At 38.2% G+C, this 15,961-nt stretch overlaps 1 protein-coding gene across 2 annotated transcripts in view; it reads left to right on the plus strand.

The window, feature by feature from the left end:
- Positions 1 to 15,961, plus strand: part of LOC113152522 (carboxyl-terminal PDZ ligand of neuronal nitric oxide synthase protein-like) — a 146,784-nt gene that overhangs the window by 78,912 nt on the left and 51,911 nt on the right. For both annotated transcript variants that reach the window (XM_026345814.1, XM_026345815.1), the window contains exons 5-6: positions 836 to 944; positions 10,532 to 10,673. In XM_026345814.1, coding sequence (XP_026201599.1) covers positions 836 to 944; positions 10,532 to 10,673 — 251 coding nt within the window. The remainder of the gene's footprint in view (positions 1 to 835; positions 945 to 10,531; positions 10,674 to 15,961) is intronic.

The following is a 15,961-nucleotide window of genomic DNA, read 5'->3' on the forward strand; positions in this document are numbered from 1 at the left end:
GGTTCTTTGGGGAAACTATTCATATCTTCTGTAGATCATTGAGCTCTATCTTTCAGTTCCATATAAATCAGATTATTTTTTCTTTATGGAATAAAACCAGCTTTACAAAACTGCTCTGAGCGTCTGTCTTGTTTCTGAACATGACAATTTTCATCTTCTTGGTTTCAGCCATATTGTCATCTGCAATGCTTTTTCTCTCCAGCAGTGTTCTTTTGTCACTATAAATTAAATCCAGACTAGAGCTTAAGTCATGCAGTGTTCTCCCTCCAGCAGGTTATTGTGTATTATCTTTTTTGTTCCCCCTTTTGCTGCCAAACTCATTTCTTCCTATTTTCTTGCTCTGCTGGAAGTTGTATATGTCTTCACTGTTGGAGACAAACACTGTCTACCTACCCAGAGACTCCATTTTTGTTTCAGACTTAATGCCCAGTAGATCCTCCCTCACAGAGTATATTTTTGTTGTGATAGTATTACCCCCTCTGTCTTTTCCTCACACTGGGGTATCACTGTTTTCACTTCATTACTTTTTTTGCTTAAAGTTTACCTACCATGCAATGTATGTCACTGAGCCAGTCCCAATAAGCCCCATATAAATATCAAACATCTCTATGTACTTGCCAGCTTATTTAACTTCTCTAACCACTTTCTTCAGCTTCTGAGCTAAAAGGTTGAGCTGGGTTTATTTTTGTCACAATGAAACCCTGCAGAGACAGGCTCACTGCCTAGTTTGTGTTTTAAGACACATTTAGAAATGCTGCCAGGCTCTGGTTCTGTTTTGCATCAACTACTGATTATTATTATTTTTTTTTATGACCTATTTTATTCTCTCTTTCAGGATATTCTATGTGTCTCATGACTCCCAGGATCTGAAGATCTTCAGCTACATCGCCAGAGATGGTCAGAGTAATGTCTTCCGCTGTAATGTCTTCAAGTCCAAAAAGAAGGTAAGAAATGGCAAGCTCGAGTTAAACTTTCACCTTCCAAACAGTAAAATTGTGATTGTGTGTTGCACAAATCCACAGTCTGATTCCTGCCTAAGGCCTGTAAGCTCAAGTTGACCCTGTGGCCACTGGTCCCATTTGGGTTTTGATAGAAATACCAAGCAGTGGTAACTTTCCCTCTCTGAAAGTCTGAAAAAGCTAACATTTAATGGATTTTCCATAAACCAGGATGGAAAACATTTTTACTGAACAGTCACACAAGTGATTGTCAGATTTAGTGATTGTGTTTTTGCATTGGCGGCAGAGGGGCGCTCTGTTTTATACTTTCTCTGGCAGTGTCAATCAAGCCAAGTGATTTTTTCCAGTGTTTTTTTATTGTATTTGTGCATTGTTTTGTTTTTTTTTTAGGAAAAATACAGATTTTGTAATTAACAACCAACTTGTTGCATAGTAGAAAATGACTGTATGTCTAGGTTTCACTATATGTGTCGTTGTTATAAAGAACACTAAATTATAGATTAGGTTGACCTTACATGATGAGACAAAATTTAAAAAAAATTGGGACTGAGTTGTGAGCTTTATTTGTGGATATAGTATGAACTGAATAAGATTTAACAAAAGTGAGTGAGTGTTTTGCTTTCTAAGTGTATGACTGAGTAGTTAGTCAAGAAACTTCTTCTATATGTTGGCAAGATGGAACAAGGCTGCCACTAAAGCAGTTAGTAAATCCTCCGTGTCTTTTAAATCATAATCAACCTTCAATAAAGGCAAATATTGAGCAGCAATTACTCCTCCTGGCACTGTTGTCTCGTCATTGTTGAAGTCTGAGGAATAAGTTGGAAGCCCATTTGGAGGATGTGTTGCTGCAGAGTCACAAAGTTAAAACAGAGCCCAGTGGTGTGACACAGTTAGAAAATGTGCTCCCAGTTTTCCATTTTAGCTGCCAATTCACAGTACTTGATAGTTAAGTCCAGGGGTTAGCTGGGTGAAACACACACTGCCTCATTATCTCTTAGAGACAGACCGGCATTGACACATGAGCATCAGCACACACACACATTCTTTTATGAAGACAAAATGGAAAGTGACGCATACCAAAATTCTCTGGGGCAACTATGGCCCTAAAGCCATTAAGCTGGAAACCAGCCTATGTCTGTCTGTGTGTGCGCGTGTGATGGATTTTAAAGCATAGTAGTGATGGAGAGACTGTGGATGGGGACAGGATAACGTGTGGACACATTATATTTTACAATAAGAGCCAGGCAATGTAGAAAAAAAGTTACCGTGATAATGTTTTCCTATCGATATCTATATATATTTTTCCATATAAATCAAATCACTATTTAATTTTTCCTCCTAAGTGAGATGGTAGGATATCATATGTTCAATATGTCACTTAAATCCAGCATTTTTGACTGTGTTTACTGGCATTATGTGTTTAAGTAGGATATCACTGTGTCTGTTCGCTTGTTAAATCATAGTGCTGGAGTAAAGTGAACACTAAATTCTGTTGTTGTTGAGCACTCATCGTTGTCGTGGCAGCTCCAGCTCTTACTTGGGTTAAGTACTGTGGTGCTGCCGTTTCAGACGTTAAAAAATTGTGGTATAAGCTGTCTGTGTGGGATCATGGCTTTCCACACAGTTTGCAGTGCACGCCATTCTTCTGCCACGCTGCTGAATTCCTGAGACCCTTCTTTTCTCCTCGTCTTTTGAGCCTTAGGCTGTGTCTGTTGAGATGTCTCCTTCAATAACGCTGTCAGCGAGTTTTCGTTAACGTTTCCTGTCGTCATTTTCCCCTTTTGTGTTGCCTGTCAAAACATGGATGGAATGAGTTCTAGTGACGTTATATCCACCATGTCTTACAGCTCTATAGGTAAAAGTTAATAGATAATTATCTTATTGTGTTTTCAGCCAGCCTTATTTACAAGTAAGTTATTACTGTCGACTTCTTGATTATATGTCTGGAAATTCACTTGTTTTTCACATAATTCAGTTGCCAATGTCAAACTCACACACTGGGGTTAATAACAATAGTAAAAAGGTTTATTACACACTATTTTTTAAGAGGGTCCTCATTGGCTGACTTTGTCTTTCCTGTGGGTGGCTGGTGATTGACAGATAATAAGAAAACACAAAGAAGTAAAGTAAACAAAAGTCAATCTGACTCATCTGTGTTGGATTTTTTTAGCCACGTGGATGAATCACAGCAAGCTCTAAACACAACACAGTTCAAAAATAAAATACAAACGTAGAAAACAGTTTGGTTCACTGTCATTTGGGTTTACAGCATTTTATTTAACAGCTCCAAACTCATGCACCAGGTTAGAAAGAAAGAGAGGAGAGGAAGAGGAGAGCAGAGGGGTGGTAAAGATGCACAATGAAACAGGGAAAGATGTAGAAGATTGAACAAGACAAAGAGGATATACATATCAAACATGCAGTTAAAGTGTCCTCCAGTGCAGTATGTGGTTTGTGCGAGTCTGCTTTGACATGTGAAAGGTTGCAAGTGTAAGATTAAGTAGCAGATTAAGCAGACTTTATTTCCCTCTTAACTACCGGCTGTGAAAGAATGGCTGTGCTTTAAATCACAGTGGCATAAAAAACGCTTTAGTGCCCTATCACTTCTAGCACTTAGACAGGCTCTGAGTCTCTCTTTTCCATTCTGACTTACTGTATGTTCTCTCACCCCTCTCCTTCTTGCTCCAGTTGACAGTTTAAAGGAAGCGAATAAATGACCTGGCCTCTATTATGTGGCGTTGAAGTGAGAGTGATAGAGCAAAGACCAGTGTGTGTTCATCAGAATACTGAATGCTGCCTCGCCTGAGGGGTCAGTGTGTGTTTGTGTATAACCATCTAAAGTTTTATTGAAATGTTACTGATTGCAAAGGTTTTAGGTCAGCAATAATATGGTATGTAGGGCATATTTAAGAACATGTCAGTTAATCAGCAAAGACACGTAGATTTAGACGGTGACCGATTTAAATCATGTCGGCTCTGTGCGGCACCACTATGGATTTGAAATTGAACAGTAAGTAAGTACGTTTTGTCAAAAATATAGAAATTATAGTAATTTATTAAATAGAATGTTAAAATAAATAAAGAAATGAATAAATGTGAGACAGATCAACGTGCACCAGAGTTACGAGAAAATAAGAGTATGAAGTATGAAGAGCATTACGTAAATACGCTTAACACCCACTGGTTAAAAACTAGAAGAACAACAATTACTGCATCGTACTGGGTTAAAAACAGTCCTTGGTCTTTATTTAATGGTTATAATGGATAATGATTCATCTGTCCATTCATCTGAGCTGTGTCAAGTGTCTCTCTCTGCGGATTGACGCCACTCAGCCATATTCTGTCATTTAGTCAACTAATAACTTCAGCTCGTTCAGCCTTGGATGGAGATGAATAGTTGATTCTTCTGCCTGATTATACTGGATTGCATTATCTTATAGATTATTGCTATAGATAAAATTAAAACTACTGTGAGTGGAGCTTTAATAAAGTCCGTGTCAAGTTTGAAAATGTTTTACTGTACAGAAAGTACAGAAAGTGTGATGACTTTGCAACTTAATGTGGCTGAAGCATCATCATCGGGCCTGAAAAACCTGAGGATCGATGGTTTCTTCATCGACATTGAAGTGTGCAGATATGAAATGACATAAGATTGTTCCTGGACATCAATGATAAGGAGTGGCTTTGCTCATGGCACAACTTGGTTTAGATAATTGCACTTAATGGCCTTTCAGCACTTTTTATTGAATATCCATATGTCAGCAAAATGATCCTTCTGTCTTAAGCTTTTTGTCTCTCACTGTCTCTTTTAATTTCTCAATTTAATCAAGGCTGCAGTGCTTTTACTTCAGAAACAGGATTTAATCACACATACAGTACGTGGTGTTGTGTGTACTCTTCTGTTTGCCTCATATTGCATCTTTCCTCACACTAGACATGAGTGGTGTGATATTGATCATGAGATGTATTGAGACATAAACACAAGCAGAAGTCAACACGCTGCCCCGTTTTTATTGATCAAGGTGTACTCTATATAAAGCAGGACTACAACAAACTATACTACTAGCTCTAACTGTTTAACACACACACTCTCTGCCTTAAGGGTCACTGTGTGTGGCTGTATTTACAGCTTCTACAACAAGCTATAGTATTGTGAAACGTGATGCCAGAGTTTAGTGATTGTGGGTTCATACTGACATTTATATCCACTGGATGTTTGGTCCAGCTCACTTTATATCTGCTCAGTCACCTGAAGAAACACCTGAATACTATCTGGCAGCTTACAGTTTCTCACATTTAAGGAACCTTTTGATAGGAGGGGTTATGATTCAGTATACTGTAAACAGTGTAAGCAAGCTAATATATATATATATATATATATATATATATATATATATATATATATATATATATATATATATATATATATATATATATATATATATTGATTTATTAAAAACTATCATATAGTTTAAAGAACACACCAATGTATTCACAAATTCAGAGTAAAAAAGAAAAACTAACAACATACTGAACTGGTGATTAGTGATGTAAGTGTAGGATGAATCACAAAATGATGAAGTTATCGTGACAAACTGCATCTGTCTGTCTGTATTTGTACTTAAGACACTCAGAACAATGAGGTTTATTCTCACCTGAACAAATTGCCTTTGATTTTTAATGAATTCTAAGCAAATCTTTAAACTATTTCTACAATTTTCACTTGCTTCTGCATTTTCTTATAAAAAAATATCATAGCATACACCCACTACAATCCAAGTGTGGGAGGCCTGACTAGCAGCCAAAATTATATATTCTGATAATTTAACAGAACATAATAATTGTGATGGTGCCAAAACACCACCTCAGCTTTGCCACTTAAACCAAAATGTCATGTTTTTCAATATCTTATACCCTGTTCCTGCTGACATTGTGACCCCAGACAAGCACCACTTAGTCTAAGTCTGAATAGCTTAGTGTTCTTCAGTTGACCTTTCATCAAGGCTCTCCTCCTCACCACAGTTTGAGGAGCTTAAATGCTGCCCTACATTAGTAACCCTTTTGTTGGGGAAAAACTTAATTAAAAAATATAGATTTTTAAATGTCATCTAACCAAATCATAAAAAAAAGAAAAAGGGAGAAAGAGCAGAGACAAGAGTAAGTGAGTAGAATAAACTTTTATCTGATAATATAAGATAAGATAACACTTCATGTCAAACTGACATTAAAAGTGAAAAACAACAGAACTAATATAGAATAATAGTCCAGGAACTGTGTCATCATATCTTAACAAAGCGGCCATCCAGCAGTAACTCTCATGAAAAAGTCACATTTACAAAGTTTAAATTTTAATAAACACATGCAAGAGTCTCACCAACCCTTTCATGCCAAAATCTAATAGTGGGTGCTACAGATTTCTGTCTGTGTACCAAACAATATTAGGCTTCAGCGCCGAGCACAGTTGTGTCACGTGTGAATACGCTTGTGTTTGTATGATGTACCTTTTCTTTGTACACTTCCTAGAAAGCAGCTAATGGTTCAGAAGAGTCACTGAGTCACTATGAATTCATTACACTCCACCATCTTCATGCATTCACACACAAATGGCTCCCAGCAGGCTCACAGTCGCACGCAGCCTTGTCCATTGATTAGTACTTATTTTGGTCTTAAAATATTTGCCTGTAGTGCTCTCACACGTTCATGCTCTCTGTCCAGTGTTATTCCTCCCTGCTGTCACATTTATTTCGTTGAGGGAGTAAAAGTGTTGGACGACGTCGGACCAGATAGAGCCCTAATGATTAGAGTAGTTAGCTGGTGATCAGGGAGTCACGGAGGTGACTCTTTAAAGTTAGATATTTACTAAGAAGCAGCAGAATAAATCCATGGTGGCCTTTACACACAGGAATAAAGAGAGAAAAGGAATGAATGTGCTCATCAGTTGAGGAGAGAGAAGCAGACTCCCCCACTGTCCTCTCTTTGTTTACCCTGCTTTTTCCTAGATTGCATTATATTCCCCTTTGTCCCATCTTGTTGCTTTTGCCAAGACTTCCAAGAGGGCAGCACTGAACAAATGTGGGTAATCTGGAATAAGTAATTCATTGGGCTTTTGAGACTGCTGCTGGGATCCAGCTGGCAGCTAGCAGCTCGATATATAGAGAGGAGAAAGATAGGACAGAGATACTGAGAGGGCTTATTTATTCAGTTGAATTGACAGAGAGAAAAAGTGATGGGGAAAGATAGAGACAGCAAAAGAGTTAGACAGACATAGTGACAGATGTCCACCTTAAGAACTATTTCATGTCGTCATGTTTTTATAGCAGGATATACAAGGTTTGCATTTGAGTGACACATCTCTTATACAACTTGTCAGCCTCCAAAATTGAGATCTACTGGAGAATTGGCTTAGGGCAAAAAATGTGTAGATACGGGACAACTGTGGTAATAAAGAGTGACCTAACTTAAAGCTTTTAGTGTGCTGCAATTGTACAGTTAACTGTGATAACTGTCGCCCTTTACTGTCTGGAAAGTTGCCTCAAGGTTGTCCTAATGAGGTTCAGACATAGCAAAACTGAGGTCCCAAATATTTGGTCAAAGAGAGAAATTGTGCTTGTAGTAAACTCTGCTATCTGTGCAGATTTGATCAAAGGCTTCTGGTTTTATTCGTGACTTTGATGTAGTTTTGCAGTTTCATAAAAAACATAACCAAAGCAGCATTCTGTATTTTAAGATCACTGCAAAGGTCACAGCTTTTCCTGATTTCTTGATTTCTTGCCAGTAGCAGAGAAGTATGTTTGTGAAAATATGTATGCTTTTGTAACAATTACGCTCTAACACATTGTTTTAATTTATTATCTAAAGGCCTATGAAACACTTCCAACTTACAGAACATAGGGTATAACTGGACCAAATAACACAGTTGATATCGTAGCTATGCTCCCACACTGTCTTTGAGTTTCCATTATTATTATATATATGCTTATTATTATAAACAGGTTCACACTGTAGACCTGAACTATGTAGTAAATACAGCCTAAGAGAGATGCTCTGCTATTTACTATACCAAAAGATTCCAGTGTCTTCGGTGGAACTGCCTTTTTTTTAGGCATATGTGTTGGTAAAGGGCAAGTACAAGACCCAGGATGAAGAATGGCATCACTCAGAGCTAGTACCAGAAAAAAGCCCACTGAACTGGTGAAGTGTGGCTGCGATTGATAAAGATGGACAGGTCGTTTTACGTCTCAACCTTTTTTTTTTTTTTATGAATAACTTGACAGATGTGGTGTTATCTGCTTTTATTTTGTTTATTAAAACAAATCCCAATCCCTACCCTAAAATTGGGTACATAAGGGAGACAAAGGTAAAGATGTGGAGTACAACACATTCTGTTTTGTGTGTTTTCCAGTCAATCAGTGAATGAGTCAACAAAGCTTTAGCCTTTGGTGAGTTCACTTTGCACAATAACTCCACACCTTCTCCTATCCCACTGTGCGACTGCCTCTAGAAATCTCTTCAAAGGAAACACATGATTACTGTTTCGCTGGCGACCAGTGTAGGATGAAAAACAACAGAGAGTCCACCGAGGAAGAGAAAAAGCTCTTTATAAATGTTTTAAATTCACATAGCAATATACTGGGTGCTGTATTTTATACATTTAGTCATTTGGCTTTTTATCCAAAGCGATTTACGAGTGAAATAGATTTTGTGTCCTGTTTGCTTCCTCGTCTTGTCTTGATGAGTTTTTTTTGTCAGCAGAAGATGATTTTGTGTTTCTTTTAATGGCTGCTTGCAACAAGACAGTTTTCTCTTCAAATAACAAAAGTTTGTATCTTTACTTGATGCCAGTGGAGCCATCTGTCATATCTGTTTCAGGATATTACAACGTGTTGTTGGGAAATTAGAACAAATGTCAGAATAGTGTCTGTGCCTTGTAGAGTTCTCTGCTGACATGAGATACTTTATTGATCCCTTTGGGGAAATTCAGTGTTATATAAATGTGTTGAATGCTTTCCTATCTCACAAACCATTTGCCAACCTGGTTAAAAAAAAAAGACCTTTTAATACTTACATCTTTACCTGTGTGTAGTTTTATCCCCTGCCTTTGCTGACACATTGTCTTGGCACATTGCTGCCACCAGTAGATCAATGCAATAGTCTGAAACCACTGGCAGCACCGGTGTGTTCAACCTTTTGTCTGTGTATTTGCAAAGGTCTACCCATTTCTATGCAGCACTACGGATGGCCAGAAACTCTGCATTGTTCCTTTAAATGGTCATTCATGCTTACTGGAAGTTAGTTTGTTGTTGTTCTTGTCGCCTGATAGGTTGTTGGTATTTTTAGTACATATCAGTGACAAAGACTCGAAACAGCTCCAGAACTACTTTTCTAAGTTGCCGTACTTGGAATATCTGTAAAATTACAGGTTTCAGGTTGGTGGCTCATAAATTGTGCAGGTTGTATAGGCTACGAAGAATCAGTATTTTCATTAAAGAGTGACTAAACTCAACAACGTAGAGATTACTGTAGCATCCATGCATTAAAGGAAGCTTAGCCTTTGTTGATTTTAGCCTTTGTTAAAAGAAGCTGTTGCTAAATGAGGGTCAGAAGGTACAGTGTGGATCACGTGGCAGCTGCTGGCTCAACATTGTGACATCTGTAATAAACAAAGCTGAAGCAGAATGTTTTATTTAAAAAATGAAATAATAATAATAAATCAGTTACACTGTGAGCACACCAAGACTGCAGCCAAACATCGCAGCTCTACAGAAAATGAACCTTATTGGGCTGATGCTAAAGCCTAGTTGTAGTCAGATGTTGTCAAAAACGAGCTCCATTTTAAAACATCCAGTTGCAAATAATATATATTTCCATCTGATACTGAGACGGAGCTCACAAATTGTTCTGACAGTCCTAAGACTTTGTAGAACGACACTTCACACTGGTCCAGAAAATGTTTTGAGCTTTGGGCTGCGGCTTTCTAGGCATCCTGAGGATGAGAGTTGTTTTACCCCCATGATTTAAAACTAAATCTTTTCTACCTCTGTGCATCTCTATTATGACAAACCAGACAAGAGATATCCAACAGAAGTCACCTTAATCGTTTTCATCTGACCTGCCTTTTGATAACCAGGGCGGAAGGAGTAAGTGTGAAAAGTAGATGCACTTGAGTTGATCCACCTGAGGCTAGGGGAAACATTATTGGTATATTCTAGTGAGTTTAAACGATAAACACTAACAACACTGAACACATGAACTGCAAACTGTTCTTCCCGCATATTATGTCTGTTTGATGTAAAATGCATACCGTATGTTTCTTGGGCAAATCTGCTGGATTCGATAGCCCGTGGGTAGTGATAGGTTTTACCTTTCTGTTTTGTTTGGAATAAAAAGAAAAAGAACTTGGCTAGAGGATAAAGAACACGACGAACAGAGGCTCAAACTTAGTCCAACAGCCAATCCAAAGAAAAAAACAACATTACTATTGAATCAAATCTTTAAACTCCTTGAATGGCAACTTAAAATATGTTTTGATGATTACATCTGAAATTCTGATCTTGTCTTTTCTCCTCATCCAGAGTCAGGCCATGCGCATTGTTCGGACAGTTGGCCAGGCCTTCGAGGTTTGTCATAAACTGAGTCTGCAGCACACACAGCAGAGCGCTGATGGACAAGAGGACTGCCACGGCGAAAAGAACGGCAACGACACCTCTGTTGCAGGTAGATAAAAATGCACAGCATACCTCTGCCATGAAAATGCATTTCTTGTAAATGTTTAATGCAGCTGCTCTGTCTTCAAGGACTTTCTAATAATTGTCCGCTTACTTGTTGTCAGTATATGTAGTGATCTGTGCTTACTGCTTGTTCACTTCTGCTTTACAACTTTGTAGAATCAGAAACTGATAGTAGACAAAAGAGCTACAAGTGCAGAATGAATGTTTTGAGTGGGAGTTTTCGTTTCAAGGAAAAGGTATCTGTTGTAACCTTGTAGAAGCTCTTTTAAGTCAGTGTGAAATTAGAAGAAGGGAAACAGCTTTAAAGTTTCTATTAGGGGTTATTTTTTAATTCATTTATTTAAATTTATCATCCTTGTCACAAAAAAACACAGCAGACGATTCAGAAGAAGAAAACATGATAGACCAGGCATCGATTGTTCTGGTGAGAGATCACAGGCAGTAGTCAGACAGAGTGGGTGGAGTTGATCCAACAGTTCAGGGTTCAGTGTGCCAAAATAATGAGTGTGTTGATGGGGGAGGCAGAGTAAAAACAAATGTGTCGAGTATGCAAAACTATTTGAACTAAGACATTATTTCTTGTTTAACAAGAACTAATGTTTAAGTTATAATTTTTTTCTGGCCTTGTTATGGTGGTTTAGTGGTGCATTTCAGCATCCTTAGTTTAGATCTAGCCTTTGTTCCAAGTCATCTCTCGTTTCCTGTCTCCTCAATACTCTATAGCTTTGAATGCACTTCCATTTCTTACTGTTCTGCTAAGTTATGTTTAGTCCTGGCTTATGATCAGTCGGAATGCTTTTGCACGATGTGTTATCCAAAAGAGGAGAGTTGATATAATTTAAACATGGGTATGCTGGTACACATTTCCAGACAGTCTCTTGTCTCTTGGAAGACACACTTGGTTGTTCAGAAATAGTTGCTACTCTTGTTACTTATTGTTAGAACTTGACAACACAACAAGTAATTACATACAACTTGTGCTACATAAACAATTTATAACAACTAGTTACATATTGCATATTTGTCGAGCCACACTTATTGTTGCTGGTCACTAGCAGCAGAAACAGTAGCAGCTTACTCTATAACCTCATCTGAAAATGTACTGGAATAACAAGAGTGGCTTACTTTTGTCTGAGCACGAGTGAAACCACAGACATTGTTTGAAAAGATTTTTAAAGGAGTATTGAAAATATTGGATTGTAAAGGCTCGGGTTTAGGGTTGTGCCTAACCAGGATCACAAACTTCAGCCAGCCTGCCCTGTTCTTGAAAGGATAATATGAATGCACATTATTAACTAACATATATTTTAATTCTTAAATACCTTGGCTTGAAGGATAACATATTGTGTATTTATATTTTGTGTGTCTCTTACCATCTGCTATCAATCTTTAAAAACTATCTTTTTGAATACTTTCTGCTACTTTCATATTCTGTGCACTCCTGGCAGTAAAATAAGCCACAAATATACACATAAAGGCCCAAACACGCATTAAAAACAAAAAACATACAGTCTGTTTGATGTTCTGTGTTCTGGTTGTTGCCTCACTGAGTTTCCTTTTAGCAGCATTACCACTTTCCAAGATGCCAGTAATTGTTTTGTTGTATAGCATTACGTAGAACTGGTGGACTATCCCATGAAAAAACAAGCTGAAGTTGGACGAGTATTAGTTTATTTGAAGTATTCCTTTAAATTATGTGAAGTAGGATTGTGGAAAAGTGGGACAGGAAGGAAGATAGTGCCAGGAAGAAGCAGCCAGGATCCATCCGCCCTCATGTGAGTAAGGTTTCAGCCCAGTGCAGAGCATACCATTCCATTCAGTGGAAAGGCGAGATAAGCAAACCAGGAAGGAATGATGCTTTTCTAAAATCAAAGTGTAAAAATGTATCATCAAGGCCGTGGTGGAAATGTAATATCATGCAAGTCTGAACCCTAGTCAGCACATTCCCCAGTGTGCACAAGCACCTACACATTTCTCACACAGCCCACAGTGTCCTCAGAGTCTACTATATACGTGCTTCTTCCTGCCTGCATTGTGCCCAAGTTGGCAAGCAGGAGAAGGCGATGCTGGAGTGAATGTCACGGATGAGTCAACCCAAAGAAAGACAGCACTGCACAACAACACTGGTGGGCTGAGCTACTTTTATCCAGCACCTCATGCCTGAATGGGATGGGCTTCAGTGCAGCCCAGGGACACGTGGCTATGAGTGGGGTCTGTGAGGACGGACATGGGGATTCAGCAGTTGGAAGAGTTCACGAACTGAGCTCTTTCATACCGTCGTTCCAGTCATTACACCAGCTAGTGCTGTTCACCCTCCCCACCTTGATCTGAGAGCATCTGGGCTGTATATGTTATCCATCCAACCCTCCAGAAGTGATCTCTTTTTCTCATGCTGATGAGTCCAGAGATCACCTACGCACTGTTACTGTACATCCACACATGTAGTGAAAGGACGCCACACGCCAACAAAGTCAGGCTTGTACACGCACTTTGAAACACTTTCTGTCATGGTGTGTTAAGCAACACAAGGGCCATCACGCACAGCCAATGAGCTTATCTCGGGAACTAATTATTATGGCAATAAAAGAAGAAGGGGTGGAAGAGCGGGAGATGGCGGATTAGAGAAACTGAAAGCTGCAGGAAAGCTGGATAGTGGAGGGTAGGAGGTGGAAGAAGAGATGAATATTGGAAGAAATGTAGCAGTGGATTATAAAGGAGGAGAGGGAATGGAAAACTGGGTTGAGCAGCATGGAGTCACAAGAAAAGAACAAGAAACAAGGTTTTTTGTTCTGAAAATTGTTCTTTTCAGCTTTTCAGAACAATGTGTTACAACATAGTTTAACAATATAATCTTATTAAAATTACTATCTAACTTACAGCTCTGGAACTGATAATGCCACAGTTCCATAAAACATACAGTAAGACAAAATGCCTCAGGCGTTAATGTGAACAAGTTCAAAGTTCAAACTTCATTTTACAAAAATGACATTCTGCATTTTCCTCATCTTCACTTTTCACAGAAACTTAAATAGAGCCGATCATGTCACGCTATTATTATAATTTCTTTATTTCCAGGGGGAAAGTAGTTTGTTCACAGAGAAAAACATGTTATACGTGTTGTAACAAGCCCTTTTTATTATTCAGTGGCAAGAAAAAGTACGTGGATTTCATGATTTTCTGCATTAATTTATCATAAAATGTGATTAGATTTTCATATAAGTTAAGAGTATTAACAAATATAATGTGCCTAAAGTAATAACACAAAAACAAATGTTTCATGTCTTTATTGAGAACAACCATAAAGATGTTTTCCAAAGAGCACATTGACTCCACAGCAGTATTGGCAAAATGTTTAGTTGACTGATGAAACTATGATTGAACTATTTGAAAAGAACACACAGCACTTCATCTGGCATTAAAAGGGCACTGCATATCATTATGAAAACATCATGCCAATTGTAAAGTATGGTGGAGGAAACCTCATGATTTGGGCCTGATCTGCGGCATCAGGGCCTGGCCAGCTTGCAGTCAGCTGAAACTCTGTAGAAGTTGGGTGATTCAACAGGACAATGACCCAAAACGGCACAACAGAATGGAAAATCAAGGAAATCAAGATCTGAATTTTTTGTGTTATTATTTTAGGCACATTATATGTGTTAATATTCTTGACTTTGATGAAGATAAGATCACATTATATGACAAATTAATGCAGAAAACCCTGACTTTTACATACTTTTTTGCCACTGTATGAGATAAAATAAGACTGTTCCATACTTCTTGTACAAGGTGGTAAAAAAAACTGAACTGAATTCTTCTGAACTTGGGACATTGTGTTTTTCAAGCAACAGATGTTACCGAGATAGTTCTCTACAGTAGCTGGTATGAAATCGGAGATGTAGGCCCATTCAGGACTGTGTCCTGCATCCTACTTAAAGTTAGGCTGCTGCCTTATTAGCTGGCAAGCAACAGTAATGTAACCGTTACCATAAACATCAGTCCAACGTTAACAAGTAACATTAAACGTTAATATTAAAACAGGATTAGACAGTGTTAGACTCACTGTCTCTTAACTGTTCAATTGTTGTTACGAGTCTTTATATTTAGTTTAAACAGAAAGCTACAAGGGCAAAGCTTACATGTGCAAAGTCAACATCTTTCCACATAGGAACTGCATTCTTTTGTCCTGTCAGGTTAATTAACAGTGTGAGGGCTGAGAAGACGCAGGATCAAGGAGGAAGAGGGAATCAACAGCACAGAGGAAGGACAGGACAGCGCAAGAAAAGCGAGAGAAAGAGGACTGGTGAGGGAGAGAGAGGTGGACATAGTGGAAGCAGGTTATCAAGGATGAGTGTTTAAGAGGGAAGAGAGGGAGCAACGTGCCGGGACCAGATGCTCACAGATGAAGTTTAAGTGGAGGGGGAGGACAGCGCTAATAGTTGGGAGCAGAGGCAGATGGGGATGAAGGTGGAGGTAAAGGGATGAAGTAGATAAGGTCACTGCAGCAGTGAAGATACAGTAAACTTGATGAAAACAAGTGGAAATTATAGCGATAAATACACTGAAATACGTGATGAATAAATCAGAGAGTCAGTCTGAAATGAAGTTTGTTAAATGTGTCAAAAGTCAAATCAAACACATTTCCTGACCTCATTTGTGATTTCTCTTATCACGAGGATCTACTGCAAGGAACTGTCAAGATCCTTTGGACTTAACAGCTGAAAGGAAAATATTACTTTGAGTGAAGAAAAAGGGGGAAGAGTGCAGCTTGGTGGAGAAATGGAAAGAACTGAAGAAGCAGAAGGAATTGGAGACTTGGTTTGAAATGTTTGCAATCACACTTGTTTTAAAATGATTTTCTTTTGATGAAACTTGTCATGAGGCTGCATGAAAGGCAAGAAATGCGTCAGCGTCATTTGGGAGGAAATGTTCCAATAAGTTATGTTCAGAAACACAAAAGTCGAACCTACATACTTGAAATAGTAAAACACCAATGAGAGTCTTATAGTTTTAGTGTTCATTTAGTAACAACAACTCGACTACTTTATTTTGAGTACTACTTATTGAAACAGTTTTTACTACTGAACTAACCTTTGCCTTTTTAAAAAATGTAATTAAGTCATTGATCTAATCACAAGATAAATAAGTGGTATTATGATGTGCAATAGTTCCAACAAAGTCAAATTTGTTGAAGAGTTGTGGATGTTTTTGTTGCAGTCTGCTTTGAGTTTTATCTCATACCCAGGCAATATTGTTAATTTCCATTGTTAATTATAT

The sequence above is a fragment of the Anabas testudineus genome, chromosome 4 (genome assembly GCF_900324465.2).
Source record: "Anabas testudineus chromosome 4, fAnaTes1.2, whole genome shotgun sequence".
Taxonomy (NCBI): Eukaryota; Metazoa; Chordata; class Actinopteri; order Anabantiformes; family Anabantidae; genus Anabas; species Anabas testudineus.